The 16,244-nt window shown below is 43.9% G+C and overlaps 1 protein-coding gene across 19 annotated transcripts in view; it reads left to right on the top strand.

Annotated features, from left to right (window-relative positions):
• MYO9A (myosin IXA) overlaps nucleotides 1-16,244 on the top strand; it is a 445,773-nt gene that overhangs the window by 252,460 nt on the left and 177,069 nt on the right. For all 19 annotated transcript variants that reach the window (XM_036347868.1, XM_036347858.1, XM_036347886.1 and 16 more), the window contains one exon: nucleotides 1,252-1,371. In XM_036347868.1, coding sequence (XP_036203761.1) covers nucleotides 1,252-1,371 — 120 coding nt within the window. The remainder of the gene's footprint in view (nucleotides 1-1,251; nucleotides 1,372-16,244) is intronic.

The following is a 16,244-nucleotide window of genomic DNA, read 5'->3' as shown; positions in this document are numbered from 1 at the left end:
GATGTCTTGTTATGTCATTCAGTCATTTGGTCACTTAGGCTTTTATATACTGTGTATATATATCCCATGTTCAAAGGCTGTTAAATCGCGTTGTTTACCCATATCTTCAGAAAAAAATCACTTCTACTGTCGTGGTAAATAACCTGCTTCCCTGTTTATAATGGTCTGGCCCTCTAGCAACTTCAGTGTGAAATTATAGCTAATTTGCCTACAAAAGTCGGGTGGTAATAATAATCTGGCCACTCAGTGTATATTGATATTCACCAATGGAGCTTCAGTTCATTGTTTAATTTGCCTCTATTTGTTAACTATTCACTTTTGCTTTTCAAAGGCTATGTTCATAAATTTGAAGTTAATGGCATAAGTCTAGAGATCTTCTCTAAGTAAATGATTCTTAAGTTCCTCCATACCTAGAAAACCTGTATTCTCTTTTAAATTCATGTATTACTAATATTTATGGTACTGAATCTCCCTGTCCTCCGCCCCCCCCTCCCCCCCCCCCCCCCACACACACACATTATTGCTTGAGTGATTCATTTTTTCAGCAACAATAATCTGGGGCTTTGGTCCTTGCTGAAAGTGCTCTCTTCCCTTTCCCACCAGTAGTTGATTCTGTCTCACTTTATAAGAATTGGTAGTGAAATAGAGATTTTTTAGCTTATTTTTAGCTTTATAAATATATACAGAAGTGCTGCTGGGATTTCCTGCTCTGTGGTGCTTTCTTCCCACTCTTTCAACATTGACACTTGTTAGAATTCCTACAAGTGTTGTTAATTGCAAGATTTGTGATATAATTGTTTAACTTTTTGGTAATTTGTTTTGGGTAAATTTCTCTCTCGGGTTCATCAGTGTTTCTTGCATTGTTGCCACCTATATGCCAATTATATATCAGACCTGATAAAAATGAGTCAATTTTTTTAAAAAGGTCTAAACCGTACCAATTGTTTTTGAAAATTCCATACCAGTTGTATTTTAAATTCGAAATTTTTAGTATGATGCTAATTCACAACACTTTAAGTACTGAAAAGAATATTTTGATTACTAAAAAGGACCTTTAGTTTTTACTGTTATTGTTGTGTAATTTCGTCAAATTAATTGGAAAAATCATTCACCTTTAACTCATATCATTTGATATATTTTTTATATCCTCTAAGATAGTTGGCAGCATTGTCCTTGATTCTCAATTGGTTTGGGCTTATATAATGTCTTTTTCTTTTCTCCATTTTTTTTGTTTTTCTTTTGCTTCCTAAGGGCATGATGATACAGCGCCATGTGCAATTTTGAAAAGTATGGATAGTTTTAGCTTTCTCCAACACCCAGTCCATCAGAGGAGCTTAGAGATTCTGCAGAGGTGCAAGGAAGAGAAGTACAGTAAGGCTAAAAATCCTGATAAACTATATCATCATATATGCATTTGGAAATGGAAACCAGGAGCATTCTATACCAGGGTGGGGCATAAATTATATAGGCAATATGACCTCCAGAATCCTTTGACCAGTCGGTCTCAGGATATTTTTAATGAAACTTTAGTTTTTTCTCTTAAAAAAGTCGATATACCTGTTCTTTTAATTTGAATGTCTGTTTGCCTGTGATCCTTGAGTTTTTAATTACATTTTGTTACAGACTCTGAATTGATTTTTCTTTTTGGCTCTAAAGTAGCTGAGAGCTGGGTAAAAGTGAAAAGTGATTTTCTTTCCTGCTGATTTTATTTGAAGCTTTATTGAAATCTAATTGAGGTAAAACAAACTGCACGCAAAAGCATAAAGTTTGGTAAGTTTTTACATATATATGTACCTGTGAAATCATCATTAACCACAAGATGATTAATATATCCAACACTACTACAATTTTCCCCTTGCAAATTCCTGCTGATTTTTATGTTTGCTTATAGTTGAATTTCAACATCAGCAGTGTTGCTTTAGTGTATCATTGGTAAATTGCTTAGTTTGATTGCAGTCTACCTATCAGACTTTCTTATGTCTGGTTTAGAGCAAAGCTACCACATTAATGTTTTGGCTTAAGGAAGAATAACAGAATCATAGTGGATGTTCTTTTTTCTTTTAACAACTTGGTGTAAAATGATGCTCTTGGTCTCCATTTCCTCCTTTTCTATTTGTTATACTCCTTCTGCATAAAAATGGGTTCTTTTGCCTGTTGTGGGATTAGAGTTATTTGGCTAACTGAAATAATGAGAATAAAAAAATACTACAGAATACTTGATGCTTAACTCAGAAATTTGCATATAACGGATCTAAACTGCTTATATTTTCTGTTGTAAGCTTTTTACAGTACACTACAGATACACTTTGCTAATTTCCCAGTTTTGTGATTGAAATTCCATGAAATTTTAGTATCCAATTATCAGTGAATGAAATTCCTAAAAGCAAATGTTATGTTTTTTTTTTCTTTCTTTATTGATTTCAGAGAGGAAAGGAGAGGGAGAGAGAGATAGAAACATCAATGATAAAAGAGAATCATTGGTAGGCTGCCCCCTGCATGCCCCACACGGGGGATTGAGCCCACAACCTGGGTACGTACCCTAACCGGAATCTAACCGTGACCTCCTGGTTCATAGGTCGATGCTCAACCAGTGAGCCATGCCGGCCAGGCTATGAGTTTTTTTCTTTAGTTCTTCTTATTCTGTCTTGGTATAAGAAAACATGTAATGTATTTTGAAAAACATTATTTAAAATGTTTTCTCATTTTAAAAAGAACAGAGGTAAGTATTTCATGAAAAAAAGACATTTTTAAATGTTATTGTTAATTATTGCTATTATTTCTAAAAGGTATACAGTTCCTTATTCCATTTATCCACCTTTCTTTTTAAAATACTTTATGGGACATTGTTTAAAACAACCTATAGATCTTTGCTGGGTAGCTTAAATTAATTGTTTTTAAGTTGTAAATAGTTGCAAGTGGTTTATTTCTTTTGTTGATTTTCATGTCTCTCAGCCTGACATTCTTAGGCTTAATTGTATTCTAGCTTGGTATATATAGGCCCGGAATAGGAAAAAATAATTTCAGCACAGGCTGTAAGGAAATTGTACATTTACCTGTGTTCACATGCAAATTTATTTCTACATTTGTGGAAGTTGAACTTTTTTCATTATTTTAGGTAGTTTATTCCCTTTTCCATTGTAGTACTACCAATAATTAAAATTTTGTAATATATAAAATTATAAACTCATTTTTGGGAGATTGTTTTAAAAACAAAAATCAGGGGACTACTAGCTTTAGGTGATGGTAAATTGGTGAGGTGAATGAACCCTATCTCAGGTAAAAATGATAAAGCCTTAAAAAAAATTCAGAATAACTATTTGAAAGAACTGGAAAAAGATTCCAAAGACTAGAAGACAAAAAAAGACCAAAAAGAAGCATAAACTTGAAGAGAATCATTCTTTAAGTAGCGGGTAAGAATTGTAAATGTGTGCCTTTTTGCACAAAGTACTTCCCAACTCCCATCTAGCTATCTACACTAATAAAAGACAAAGATGCTAATTGACTCTACCTTCGTTATGCCCTAAGCCATGCCCACCAGCCAATCAGAGAGACTGTATGCAAATTAACCCAACCAAGATGGCGGCCAGCAGCCATGGAGCTGGAGCAAGCAGGAGGCTTGGTTACCCGGGCAATGGAGGAAGCCAAGCTTCCTGCCCTCCCTGAGCCAGCTGTGGCCTCCACTCACGGCAACAAAGTTTCAATTATAGAAGACAAATAAATCCCAGATACCTGCTTCCAGCCAGCCTCCACTGGGAGCTTGGATGGCGGAGGGCCGTGGCCAGCCTGCAAACAGCCATCAGCCCCTCACCCCGGATGGCCACACCCTCATGGAGTGAGGGTCCCTACTGGGGGTCTTAGCCAGCCTGAAAACAGCCCTCAGGCCCTCTCTCAGGATAGCTAAGCACCCCAGCAGGACCCCCCACCCTGAAGGGGCTGTGGCCAGCCTGAAAACAGCCATCAGCCCCTCACCCAGGCTGGCCAGGCACCCCAGGGGGGACCCCCACACTGAAGGTGCTATGGCCAGCCTGCAAACAACCATCAGCCCCTCACCCAGGCGGGTCAGGCACTCCTATATAATAAAAGGGTAATATGCAAATTGACCCTAACAGCAGAACGACTGGGAGTGACTGCTCACTATGACACACACTGACCCCCAGGGGGCAGACACTCAATGTAAGAGCGTCTGGTGGTCAGTATGCTCCCACAGGGGAGCTCTGCTCAGCCACAAGCCAGGCTGATGGCTGTCAGTACAGCAGTGGTGGTGGGAACCTCTCCCACCTCCTCAGCAGTGCTAAGGATGTCCGACTGCAGCTTAGGCCTGCTACCTGGTGGCAAGTGGACATCCCCCGAGGGCTCCCGGCCTGCCAGAGGGATGTCTGACTGCCAGCTTAGGCCCAATACCCCAGGGAGCGGGCCTAAGCCAGCAGGTGGTCATCCCCTGAGGGGTCCCATACTGCGAGAGGGCACAGGCCGGGCTGAGGGACCACCCTGAGTGCACAAATTTTTGTGCACCGGGCCTCTAGTCCTATCTAATAATAGACAAACATGGTAATTAACTGTACCTCTGACACGCTTCCCATTGGCTAATCAGCAGGATATGCAAATTAACTGCCAACCAAGATGGTGGCTGGCAGCCAGGCAGCTGAATTGAACAGGCTTGCTTGCTCCAGTGATGGAGGAAGCCAAGGTTCCCCGCCTGCCGCTGCCAGCCTCTGAGCTGCAGTCTAAGAAACAAGGTTGCAATTATAGAAGCTAAACAAACCCCAGAAACCTGCTTTCAGCCAGCCAGGCCTCAGAGCTGGAGATGCAACAGTGTTTCAATTATAGAAGGTAAATAAATCCCAGATACCTGCTTTCAGCAGCCGAGGTCTTAGAGCTGGAGCTGAGCCTCAGAGCTAAAGCCGGCTCTCAGCTCCAATGACAGCCATAGAAGGTAAATAAATCCCAGAATAAAAAGAAAAAAAGAAAAAAAGGAGAGGTTGGGAGCTTCAGTCACCCACCAGCCTGTAAACGGGCCTCAACCCCTCACCCAGACTGGCCAGGCACCCCAGTGGGGACCCCCACCCTGAAGGGGGTGTGACCAGCTGCAAACAGCCATCATCCCCTCATCCAAGCTGGCCAGGCACCCAAGCGGGACCCTCACCTTGATCCAGGACACCATTCAGGGCAAACCAGCCGGCCCCCACCCGTGCACCAGGCATCTATCCTATATAGTTAAAGGGTAATATGCAAACTGACCCTTACAGCAGGACTGGGAATGAATGGTCACTATGACACACATTGACCACCAGGGGGCAGACGCTCAATACAGGAGCTGCCCTCTGGTGATCAGGGCGCTCTCACATGAGAGGAGCTCGGCTCAGCCGCAAGCCAGGCTGATGGCTGCCAGTACAGCGGTGGTGGTGGGAGCCTCTCCTGCCTCCTCAGCAGTGCTAAGGATGTCTGACTCCAGCTTAGGCCTGCTCCCCGCTGGCAAGTGGACATCCCCCGAGGGCTGCCGGGCTGCCAGAGGGATGTCTGATTGCCATCTTAGGCCCAATCCCCTGGAGACCGGGCCTAAGCCAGCAGGTGGTCATCCCCTGAGGAGTCCCAGACGGCGAGAGGGCACAGGCCGGGCTGCGGGACCGCCCCTACCCTCCAAGTGCACAAATTTTTGTGCACCGGGTCTCTAGTGTATATATAAAAGCCCAGCGACCGGAATAGCAGAACAACCAGAACGACTGGAATGACCAGTGGGTATGACATGTACTGCGGCAGCCAACCAGCCTGATCCGCGCCCCGATCACTCCCCACAGCTGACCCAGCACCCAATTGGCCCCAACACCTGATCGAGGGCAGGGCTTGCCGGGCAACTGCCCGTGGCCCCTCCCTGTGCTGGCCACACCCCTGATCGGCCCCCCCCACCCCTTCTGGAGGTGGGCTGGCCAGCCAACCACTCACAACCCCTCACTCCCACCATCCCGGCCCAGTAGACCCACATCAGGGCAGGCTGGCTGGACCCCACCCGGGCATGAATTTGTGCACTGGCCCTCTAGTCTAATAAAAGAGAAACATGCAAATTGACTACACCCCCGCTACTCCCCAAGCCACGCCCACCAGCCAATCAGAGCGACTATATGCAAATTAACACAACCAAGATGGCGGCCGGCAGCCACGGAGCTGGAGCAAGCAGGGTGCTTGGTTGCCCCTGGCGATGGTGGAAGCCAAACTTCCCGCCTGTCCTGGCTGGCTGTGGCCTCCACTCAAGGCAACAAAGTTTCAATTATAGAAGCTAAATAAATTCCAGATACCTGCTTACAACCAGCCTCCACTGGGAACTTTGCTGGCTGGGGGCCTTGGCCAGCCTGCTAACAGCCATCAGCCCCTCACCCAGGATGGCCACACCCTCATGGGGTGAAGGTCCCCACTGGGGTCTTGATCAGCCTGCGAACAGCCATCAGCCCCTCACCCAGACTGGCCAGGCACCCCAGCAGGACCCCCCCGCCCCAGGACGGGGTGTGGCCAGCCTGAAAATAACCCTCAGCCCCTCACCCAGGCTGGCCAGGCACCCCAGTAGGGACCCCCACCCTGAAGGGGCTGTGGCCAGCCTGCAAACAGCCATCAGCCTCTCACCCAGGCTGTCCAGGCACCCCAGTAGGTACCCCCACCCTGAAGGGGCTGTGGCCAGCCTGCAAACAGCCATCAGCCCCTCACCCAGGCTGGCCAGGCACCCCAGTAGGGACCCCCACCCTGAAGGGGCTGTGGCTAGCCTGCAAACAGCCATCAGCCACTCACCCAGATTGACCAGGCACCTCAGCAGGACCCGCCTCCCTGTTGGGGGTGTGGCCACTCTGAAAACGGCCCTCAACCCCGCACCCAGACTGGCCAGGCACTCCAGCAGGGACCCCCACCCTGAAGGGGTGTGGCCAGTCTGAAAACGCCCCTCAGCCACTCACCCAGGCTGGCCAGCCACCTCAGCGGTACCCCCACCCTGATCCGGGACACCCTTTAGGGCAAACCAGCCGGCCCCCACCCATGCACCAGGCCTCTATCCTATATAATGAAAGGGTAATGTGCAAACTGACCCCAACAGCAGAACAATTGGGAATGACTGGTCACTATGACACACACTGACCACCAGGGCGCAGACGCTCAATGCTGGAGCTTCCCCCTGGTTGTCAGTGTGCTTCCACAGGGGGAGTTCTGCTCAGCCCCAAGCCAGGCTGATGGCTGCCAGTACAGTGGTGGTGGTGGGAGCCCCTCCCGCCTCCTCAGCAGCACTAAGGATGTCTGACTGCAGCTTAGGCTTGCTCTCTGCTGGCAAGTGGACATCCCCCAAGGGCTCCCGGGCTGCCAGAGGGATGTCTGACTGCCAGCTTAGGCCCAATCCCCAGGGAGTGTGCCTAAGCCAGCAGGTGGTCATCCCCTGAGAGGTCCCAGTCTACGAGAGGGCGCAGACCAGGCTGAGGGACCCCCCTGAGTGTACAAATTTTTGTGCACCGGGCCTCTAGTATATATATATAAAGGCTTAAATGACCTTTACGACCGAAAAACCAGAACTACTGGTAGAACAATCACTATGATGCACACTCACCACCAGGTGGCAGACGCTCAGTGCAGGAGCTGCCACAGTGCACTCCCACAGCCAACCTCCCCTGGTCCCTCCCCCTGTCCCTCACCCCATCCAGCAAATATAGAATTAAGAAATAATAAATGTATAAAACAAATGACTATACGTATTTTCTTAATTTCTTTAAAAAAGATATATGACTATTTAAGGTAAAAATTATTTCATTGTTCTGGTGGTTTAAAATGTGTCTACAAATTCTTTGGTACACCTCCCTTCAAAAGGTTTGTGCTGTACTTAGTGACTCGCTTCTAACAAATGGAATGTGGAAGAAGTGACTTTGTGACCTTCAAGATTAAGGCATAAAAGGTATTGTGGCTCTTCCTCCTCCTTTTTATTTCTGGTGCTCCCACCTTCCCTCTGCAGTGACTAATCCTCTGAGATTTAGCAGGGAGGAAATTAGAGGTTTGGGTAGAAATTGGGGTTCTTGGGAGTATGAGATGAGACCCCACTTCTTTAAAGGTCAGGAGCTCTGGAAAGAATAAGGCATAAGATGGCAGGAGGAAAAGAAAAAGGATAGAATAGAACTTCATTTCAATTTGAACCCTTACTTTTGCCCTTCAGTCTCAGGACAATGGAAATGGTGATGTGTATGAAAAAGATGAAGGATCAATAGTCAGAAAAGGGCTGTGTGTGGGCTTGATGCTCCTAACGACTCTCACCTTGCTGACTGTGGCTGCCTTAATGTCCGGGACCTCAGGCTTTCGTTTAGTGTGGTTACACAAATGATAGAAATTTAAAGTATGTTGTTTAACTGAAATGGACAGTTAACAATAGAAAGTTATCTGAGAAATTTTTATATATTTGGTAAATAAACAACATCCTATATAATAAGAGGATAATATGCAAATTGACCCTAACTGCGGAACGACCAGAATTACTGCTCAACCAGTCACTATGAGGCGCACTGACCACCTCTTGGTCCCTTTCCCCCGCCGGTAGGCTCCCATCACCTGATGGCGAATGGGGAACCGGAAGTGTGTGATGGGGGATGTAGGAGGTACCAGGCCAAGGCCCCCGCACACAGAGGTTGACCTGCAGTGGGGTTGGGGCCGGGGAATGGCTGACATCTTGGTCCCTCCTCCGTGCAGCAGGCTTCGATTAACTGATGGTAAACGGGAACCCAGGGGTGGGTGGCAGTGGGGAACAGGGCTAGCTGCAGGCAGTTGGGGAAGTGGCCTTGATCACAGGACAGGCCTAGGGACCATATCCATGCACTAATTTCATGCGCTGGGCCTCTAGTGTATAAATAACTCATGAGTTAAAAAATAATTCATAAGGGAAACATGAAAATCTTTTGATCTGAATAATGGAAACACACATTGCATCATGTGATATGCAACTAAAGAAGTGCTTAGAAGAAAATTTCTAGTTTTAAATATTTAGGAGAAATAAGATAAAAATATCATTAATGATGTAAGAAGCTAAAGCTACAACAAGAAGAGCAGATTAGACTCAAAACAAGTGGAAGGAAGTGAAAAAAGTTAAGAGCTAAAATCTGTGAATCGAAAGCAGCCAACAGTGGAAACCAAAAGCTGGTGTGTTTTTTTTAAAAGAACAATGAAATTGATAAAGTTCAAGTCCAGCACTGTCCAATAGCACTTTCTGTGAAGATGGGAATGTTCTCCAACTATGTTGTCCAAAACTGTAGCTATAAGCTTGCATGTGGCTGTTAAGTACCTGAAATTTTAAAAAATTTAAAAACTGAAGCTTTAATCAATTTAAATTTGAATGGCCACATATGGCTAGTGGCTGCTGAATTGGACAGTGCTGTTCTTGCCATTCTGATCAAGAAACATGAGCAAAGAGCAAAGAGTATTACCTTGATTTAAAGAATAGACACAGTTGCATATGGTACAGATCAAAAGGTTGAGGAGCAGTGGAATTGTGAACATTTATGGCAATAAATTCAACCTTTATGAAATGGACAGATTCATTCAGTATCAACAAGTCATCTAAATGGACCCAAGGAAAAATAGAAAATCTTATTAGTCCAATATCTGTTAATGATATTGGATTCATAAGTAAAATTTTCACACAAAAACACAAAAGAGTTCAAACCTAGGTAGCTTCCATCGTGAATTTTGTTTAAGAAACATCTAAGAAAAGAATAATATCAGTTCTCAACTCTTTCAGAAAACAGAAGGAACACTATAAAAATCATATCATGAGGCCAAGTATTATTACTCAAATACCAAAATCAGACAAAAATATTATAGGAACTAATCTATAAACCAACATACCTCGCAATGATAGTTGTAAAAATCCTGAATAAGAGCACATTGAGTTCAGGAATATGTTGAAAATAATATATGAAGACTAAGTGGAACTTATTCCTGGAATGAAAGTTTGGGGTTTGATAATAAAAAATCAATATAACTCAACATATTAACCATCTTTAAAAAATGCTTATCTTAGTAGATGTATAAAAAGAGTTTGTCATAATTCTATACCCAGTCCTATTATAAAACTTAGCAGCCTAGGAATAGAAGACAACTTGTTGTTGTTGTTAATCCTCACCTGAGGATATTTTTCCATTGATTTTTTTAGAAAGAGTAGAAGGGAGAAAGGGAGGGGGAGATGCAGACGGGGAGGGAGAGGAGAGAGAGGGAGAGAGAGAGCGAGAGAAACGTTGATGTGAGAGAGACACAATGATTGGTTGCCTCCTGCACGCACCCCGGCCTTGGGCTGGTGATTGAACCCATGACCCTTTGGTGCGCAGGCTGACACTCTAACCACTGTGCAACACCAGCCAGGGTAACTTTTTTATTATACTCACCTGAGGATATGTTTTGATTTGATAGAGAGAGACAGACAGAGAGACATTGTTTGCCTCCTGATTGGAGATCAAACTCGCAAACTTTAGGTTCACAAGAGGATGATCAACTAACTGAGCTACCCAGCTAGGGCAGCTTTTTCAACTTTACACATGAAAATTCTATAGCAGACTTTATACTTAATGGAGAAAGATGGAATGCTTCTCCCTGACATTTAGAACAAGACAAAGATGTTTGCTTTTACCACTCAACAATGTACTAAAGCAACGGTTATCAACCTGTGGGTCGCGACCCCTTTGGCAGTCGAAAGACCCTTTCACAGAGGTTGCCTAAGACCATCCTGCATATCAGATATTTACATTACGATTCATAACAGTAGCAACATTACAGTTATGAAGTAGCTACGAAAATAATTTTATGGTTGGGTCACAACATGAGGAACTGTATTTAAAGGGCCAGAAGGTTGAGAACCACTGCTAAAGGTAACAAAAAGAAATAAAAGGTACATAGATTTAAAAGGAAGATGTAGACAGCATGACATCTGTATAGAAAGTACTAAGGGGTTTAAAAAATGCTCTTTGATCTAAAAAGTGAATTTAACAGTCAAAGGATACCAGGTAAATATGTGAAATTAAAATGTAGTATACTAACCATGAATACTTGGAAAGTGAAATTTGTAAGTTCCATTTATACATCTATGGCTGCCAGCCTCCTAGATAGGGCCAGTTATACCCATCTTCTGATATTTATAACTTTGGGTAATCTCCCACATTTTACTAGTGTTAGTCTGTGTGACCTATAGTACATGGCAGAAGTGATAGTATGTTGCTTCTAAAATCCTATCTAATAAAAGAGAAACATGGTAATTAGCTGTACCTCTGCTACCCTTCCCATTGGCTAATCACGGCGATATGCTAATTAACTGCCAGCCAAGATGGCGGCTGGCAGCCAAGGAGCTTGAAGCTAACATGAGGCTTGCTTGCTTGCTTCAGTTACAGAGAAAACCAATGTTCCTGGCCTGCCTTGCCGGCCTCTGAGCTTGCAGTTTGAAACATTGTTACAAATATAGAAGCTAAACAAAACCTCAGAAACCTGCTTTCAGCCAGCTGGGATCTCAGAGCTGGAGTTGATACAGTGTTTCGATTATAGAATCCAAACAAACCAGAAACCTGCTTTCAGCAGCAGAGGTCTCAGAGCTGGAGCCAGAGCTAAAGTTGGCCCAGAATAAAAAATAAAAAAGAAAAAAAGGAGCAGTTGGGAGCTTCAGTCACCCGCCAGCCTGAAAACAGTCCTCAGCCCCTCACCCAGACTGGCCAGGCACCCCAGTGGGGACCCCCATCCTGAAGGGTGTGTGACCAGCTGCAAACAGCCATCATCCCCTCACCTAGCCTGGCCAGGCTCCCCAGTGGGGACCCCCACCCTGATCCAGGACACCCTTCAGGGCAAACCAGCTGGCCCCCACACGTGCACCAGGCCTCTATCCTATATAGTAAAAGGGTTATATGCCTCCCAGCACCGGGATCAGCGGAGCCGCGAGGCCTCCCGGAACCGGGATCAGCGTGACCGGGGCCAGCGCCCAAACCCCCTGATCGCCCTGCGGCTCTGTGTGTGACAGGGGGTGGGGCCACAGCCTCCCTACCTGCCCTGCTTTGTTTGTGACAGGGGAAGGCGCCCCAACCACCTGATCAGCCCTGCTCTGTGCCTGATAGGGGGGAGCTCCCCAACCCCCTGATTGCCCTGTGGCTCTGTGTGTGACAGGGTGCGGCGCCCCAACCCCCTGATCGGCCCTGCTCTGCGTGAGACAGGGTGCGGCGCCCCAACCCCCTGATTGGCCCTGCTCTGTGGGTGATAGAGGGCAGCCCCCCAATCTCCCCCCCCCCCCCGGGCCCTGCTCTGTGTGTGATGGGATAGAGCCATAACCTCCCCATCGGCCCTGCCTTGAGTGTGACAGGGTATGGCGCCCCAACACCCTGATCCGCCCTGCTCTGTGTGTGACAGGGGGCGGTGCCCCAACCCCCCTATTGGCCCTACTCTATGAGTGACAGGCGGGAGCTCCTCAACCCCCTGATCGGCCCTGCTCTGTGCCTGATAGGGTACGGAGCCCCAACCCCCCTGATGGGCCTTGCTCTGTGCATGACAGGGGGCAGCGCCCCAACCCCCTGATCGGCCCTGCTCTGTGCGTGACGGGGTGGCGCCGCAACCTCCCCATCGACCCTGCCTTGAGTGTGACAGGGACGGTGCCCCAACCCCCGAATATGCCCTACCCTGATCGTGACTGAGGGTGGCATCGCAACCTCCTGATCCACCCTGCTCTGTGCATGACAGGGCGGAGCCCCAACTCCCCAATCAGCCCTGCTCTGAGCCCGACCAGGGGCTGTCTCTAGAGATTGGGCCTGCCCTCTGCCACCCGGGAGCAGGCCTAAGCTAGCAGGTTGTTATCTCCTGAGGGGTCCCAGACTGTGAGAGGGCACAGGCCGGGCTGAGGGACCCCCCTTCCCCCCCGAGTGCACAAATTTTTGTGCACCGGGCCTCTAGTTAAGTTATAAAGGACTACAATTTCCATCTTAGGTAATTTCTTCCTAGCTCTCTGTTCATTGTCCCTAAGAAGATCAAATTGCCATTTGTGAGTAGCCCTATTAGAAATCCCACTGAAGCCTCTAGTTAGGAGGCACTGAGGCTTGCCACCAACTACATGAGTGACCTTAGAAGCAGTTCTTTTTTTTTTTTAATTAAATCTTTATTCTTCAGATTATTACAGTTGTTCCTCTTTTTTCCCCCCATAGCTCCCCTCCACCCGGTTCCCACCCCACCCTATGCCCTTACCCCCGCCACCCACTGTTCTCATCCATAGGTGTACAATTTTTGTCCAGTCTCTTCCCACACCCCCCGCCCCCGAGGATAATCAGTCCACTCCCTTTCTATGCCCCTGATTCTATTATATTCACCGGTTTATTCTGTTCATCAGATTATTTTTTTTCACCTGATTTTTAGATTCACTTGTTGATAGATGTGTATTTGTTGTTCATAATTTGTATTTTTACCTTTCTCTTCTTCTTCCTCTTCTTAAAGGATACCTTTCAGCATTTCATATAATACTGGTTTTGTGGTGATGAACCCCTTTAGCTTTTTCTTATCTGTGAAGCTCTTTATCTGACCTTCAATTCTGAATGATAGCTTTGCTAGGTAAAGTAAACTAGGTTGTAGGTTCTTGGTATTCATCACTTTGAATATTTCTTGCCACTCCCTTCTGGCCTGCATAGTTTCTGTTGAGAAATCAGCTGACAGTCGTATGGGTATTCCCTTGTAGGTAACTGATTGTTTTTCTCTTGCTGCTTTTAAGATTCTCTCTTTGTCTTTTGCTCTTGGCATTTTAATTATGATGTGTCTTGGTGTGGTCCTCTTTGGATTCCTTTTGTTTGGGGTTCTCTGTGCTTCCTGGACTTGTAAGTCTATTTCTTTCACCAGGTAGGGGAAGTTTTCTGTCATTATTTCTTCAAATAGGTTTTCAATATCTTCCTGTCTCTCTTCTTCTGGCACCCCTATAATTCTGATGTTGGTACGCTTGAAGCTGTCCCAGAGGCTCCTTACACTATCTTCATATTTTTGGATTCTTTTTTCTTTTTGTTTTTCTGGTTGGGTTATTTTTGCTTCTTTGTATTTCAAATCTTTGACTTGATTCTTGTGATCCTCTAGTTTGCTGTTGGAACTCTGCATAATATCCTTTATTCCAGTCAGTGTTTGCTTAATTTCTAGTTGGTCCTTTTTCATAACCTCGAGGGTCTCATTAGATTTCTTGAGGGTCTCACTAAATTTATCGGCGGTTTCTAGAAAATTCTTGAAAAACCTTAAAAGTGTGGTTTTGAACTCTATACCCAGTAGTTTGCTTTCCTCCATTTCTGTAAAATTTCAAAATGGATTTTCAAAACGTTTAGTTGACTAATTATAAAATTCTTAAAATGATGAAAATGAAAGGCTGGACAAAGATATACCAGGCAGAGATGAATAGTAGCCATAAATAAATATAGTAATCTGAACAAATCTTTATACTAGAACTTACGAAAAGATTTCATGGAGAAAGAAGTTGAACTAGCTCACTAGAAAGTTTTGAGTTCTGATAAAGAAATTGGTAAATGTGTGTAAATCTAAATAAACAACCTATAAAACTTAGTAGTAATATCTAATTTGGTTGATTAATGGAAAAAAAACAAGGTGAAAATAAGTACTGGGTAGCATCATCTGTTACAGGGATGATTTGACTAGAATCAAAGCATTAGAAAGTTCTTGTACTCTTTAGGAAAAGAAAAGAATTTAGATTTGAATTCATGAATATGTTAAAAATTCATAATCAAAATGCGAGTGTATATAACTTTATAAAATGAGAAAAAGAAATCAATATAAATACAGTGGAAATCTGGATAAAACTGTATAGTAATTAGGGTAAATACAAAGCATAAAATAAAAAGGCAGAAAAAATCCAGATATATCAGTAACGCCAATAAATTATTTTTTTTATAATGTATATTTTAAATCCTCACCTGAGGTTATGTTTGTATTGATTTTAGAGGGAAACATCGATCTTTTTCCTCTTGCATGCACCCCTGACGGAATCGAAGCTGAAGCTTTTTGGTGTATGGGAAATGGCTCCAACAAACTGAGCCACCTGGCCAGGGCAATACCAATAAATTAAAATGAACTAAACATTTAAAAAACAGATTATTCAGTTATAAAAAATAAAATAATATTTAGTTATAAGGTAAGAGACAAACCTAAAACATGAACATAAAATGATTAAAAATAAAATATTGGAATAAAATTGTATCAGAAAATTTATTCTTGCTCTCTTGTACATTTTCCCAGCTCCTTTAGACAACTTTTTTAAAATATATTTTTTATTGATTTCAGAGAGGAAGGGAGTGAGATAGAGAGATTGAAACACCACTGATGAGAGAGAATCATTGATTGGCTGCCTCCTGCATGCCTCCTACTGTGGGGGATCAAGCCTGCAACCCGGGCAAGTGCCCTTGGCCGGAATTGAACCTCGGACCTTTTAGTCCACAGGCCAATGCTCTATCCACTGAGCCAAACCAACTAGGGCTAGACAACTTTTGTTAAGATTCCTGTAATAATAATAAAAAGGATTTCTATTACTAAGTAAATTGGTTTGCCTTTTCTAAAAATTTTACAGAAATGGAATCATATAGTGTGTATTGGTGTTCTGAAGTTATGTAACATAATGCTATACATATTTATCTGGGTTGTTTTATATCTCAGTAATTTGTTGCTGACTTATTCCATTGTGTGGAATATGTGTGTATACACACACACACACACACACACACACACACATACAGTTGTATATACAATGTTGTGTTTATCATTCATTTCATGGTGGATAAGAGGGTTGTGTACTGTTTTGAGCTATTGTGAGGGATCCAGCTATTCAGACATTCTCATTGTGTCATTTGTATACATATATTTTCATTCTTAGGAATGAAACTTATCAGTGGAGTTACTGTGTCATAACATGACATGTATTTAACATCATTAGGAACTATCAAAGTTTTGGCACTTTAAGGATGTTGTTTCATTTTGTTCATACATTATTTGTGCTTATAAACTCCGGTATCACCCTACTGTTATTCTTTCACATCTAATGCTCCTTTTTTTTTTTTTTTTTTTTTTACACTGGTTATTTTCTATTTATCTTTTGAATTTTAGCAATTTGACTATGGTGTCCCTAAATTATTATATTTATCCTGTTTGGGATTTTCTTCACCTTTTGGACTTGTGCTTCATTGTTTTTAATCAAATTTAGGAAATTTTTGGCCAATATTAAAGTTTTTTTTTCTGCTACAATTTTT

Source organism: Myotis myotis, unplaced genomic scaffold, assembly GCF_014108235.1.
Source record: "Myotis myotis isolate mMyoMyo1 unplaced genomic scaffold, mMyoMyo1.p scaffold_m19_p_1, whole genome shotgun sequence".
Taxonomy (NCBI): Eukaryota; Metazoa; Chordata; class Mammalia; order Chiroptera; family Vespertilionidae; genus Myotis; species Myotis myotis.
This window is presented reverse-complemented; position numbering and strand designations above follow the sequence as displayed.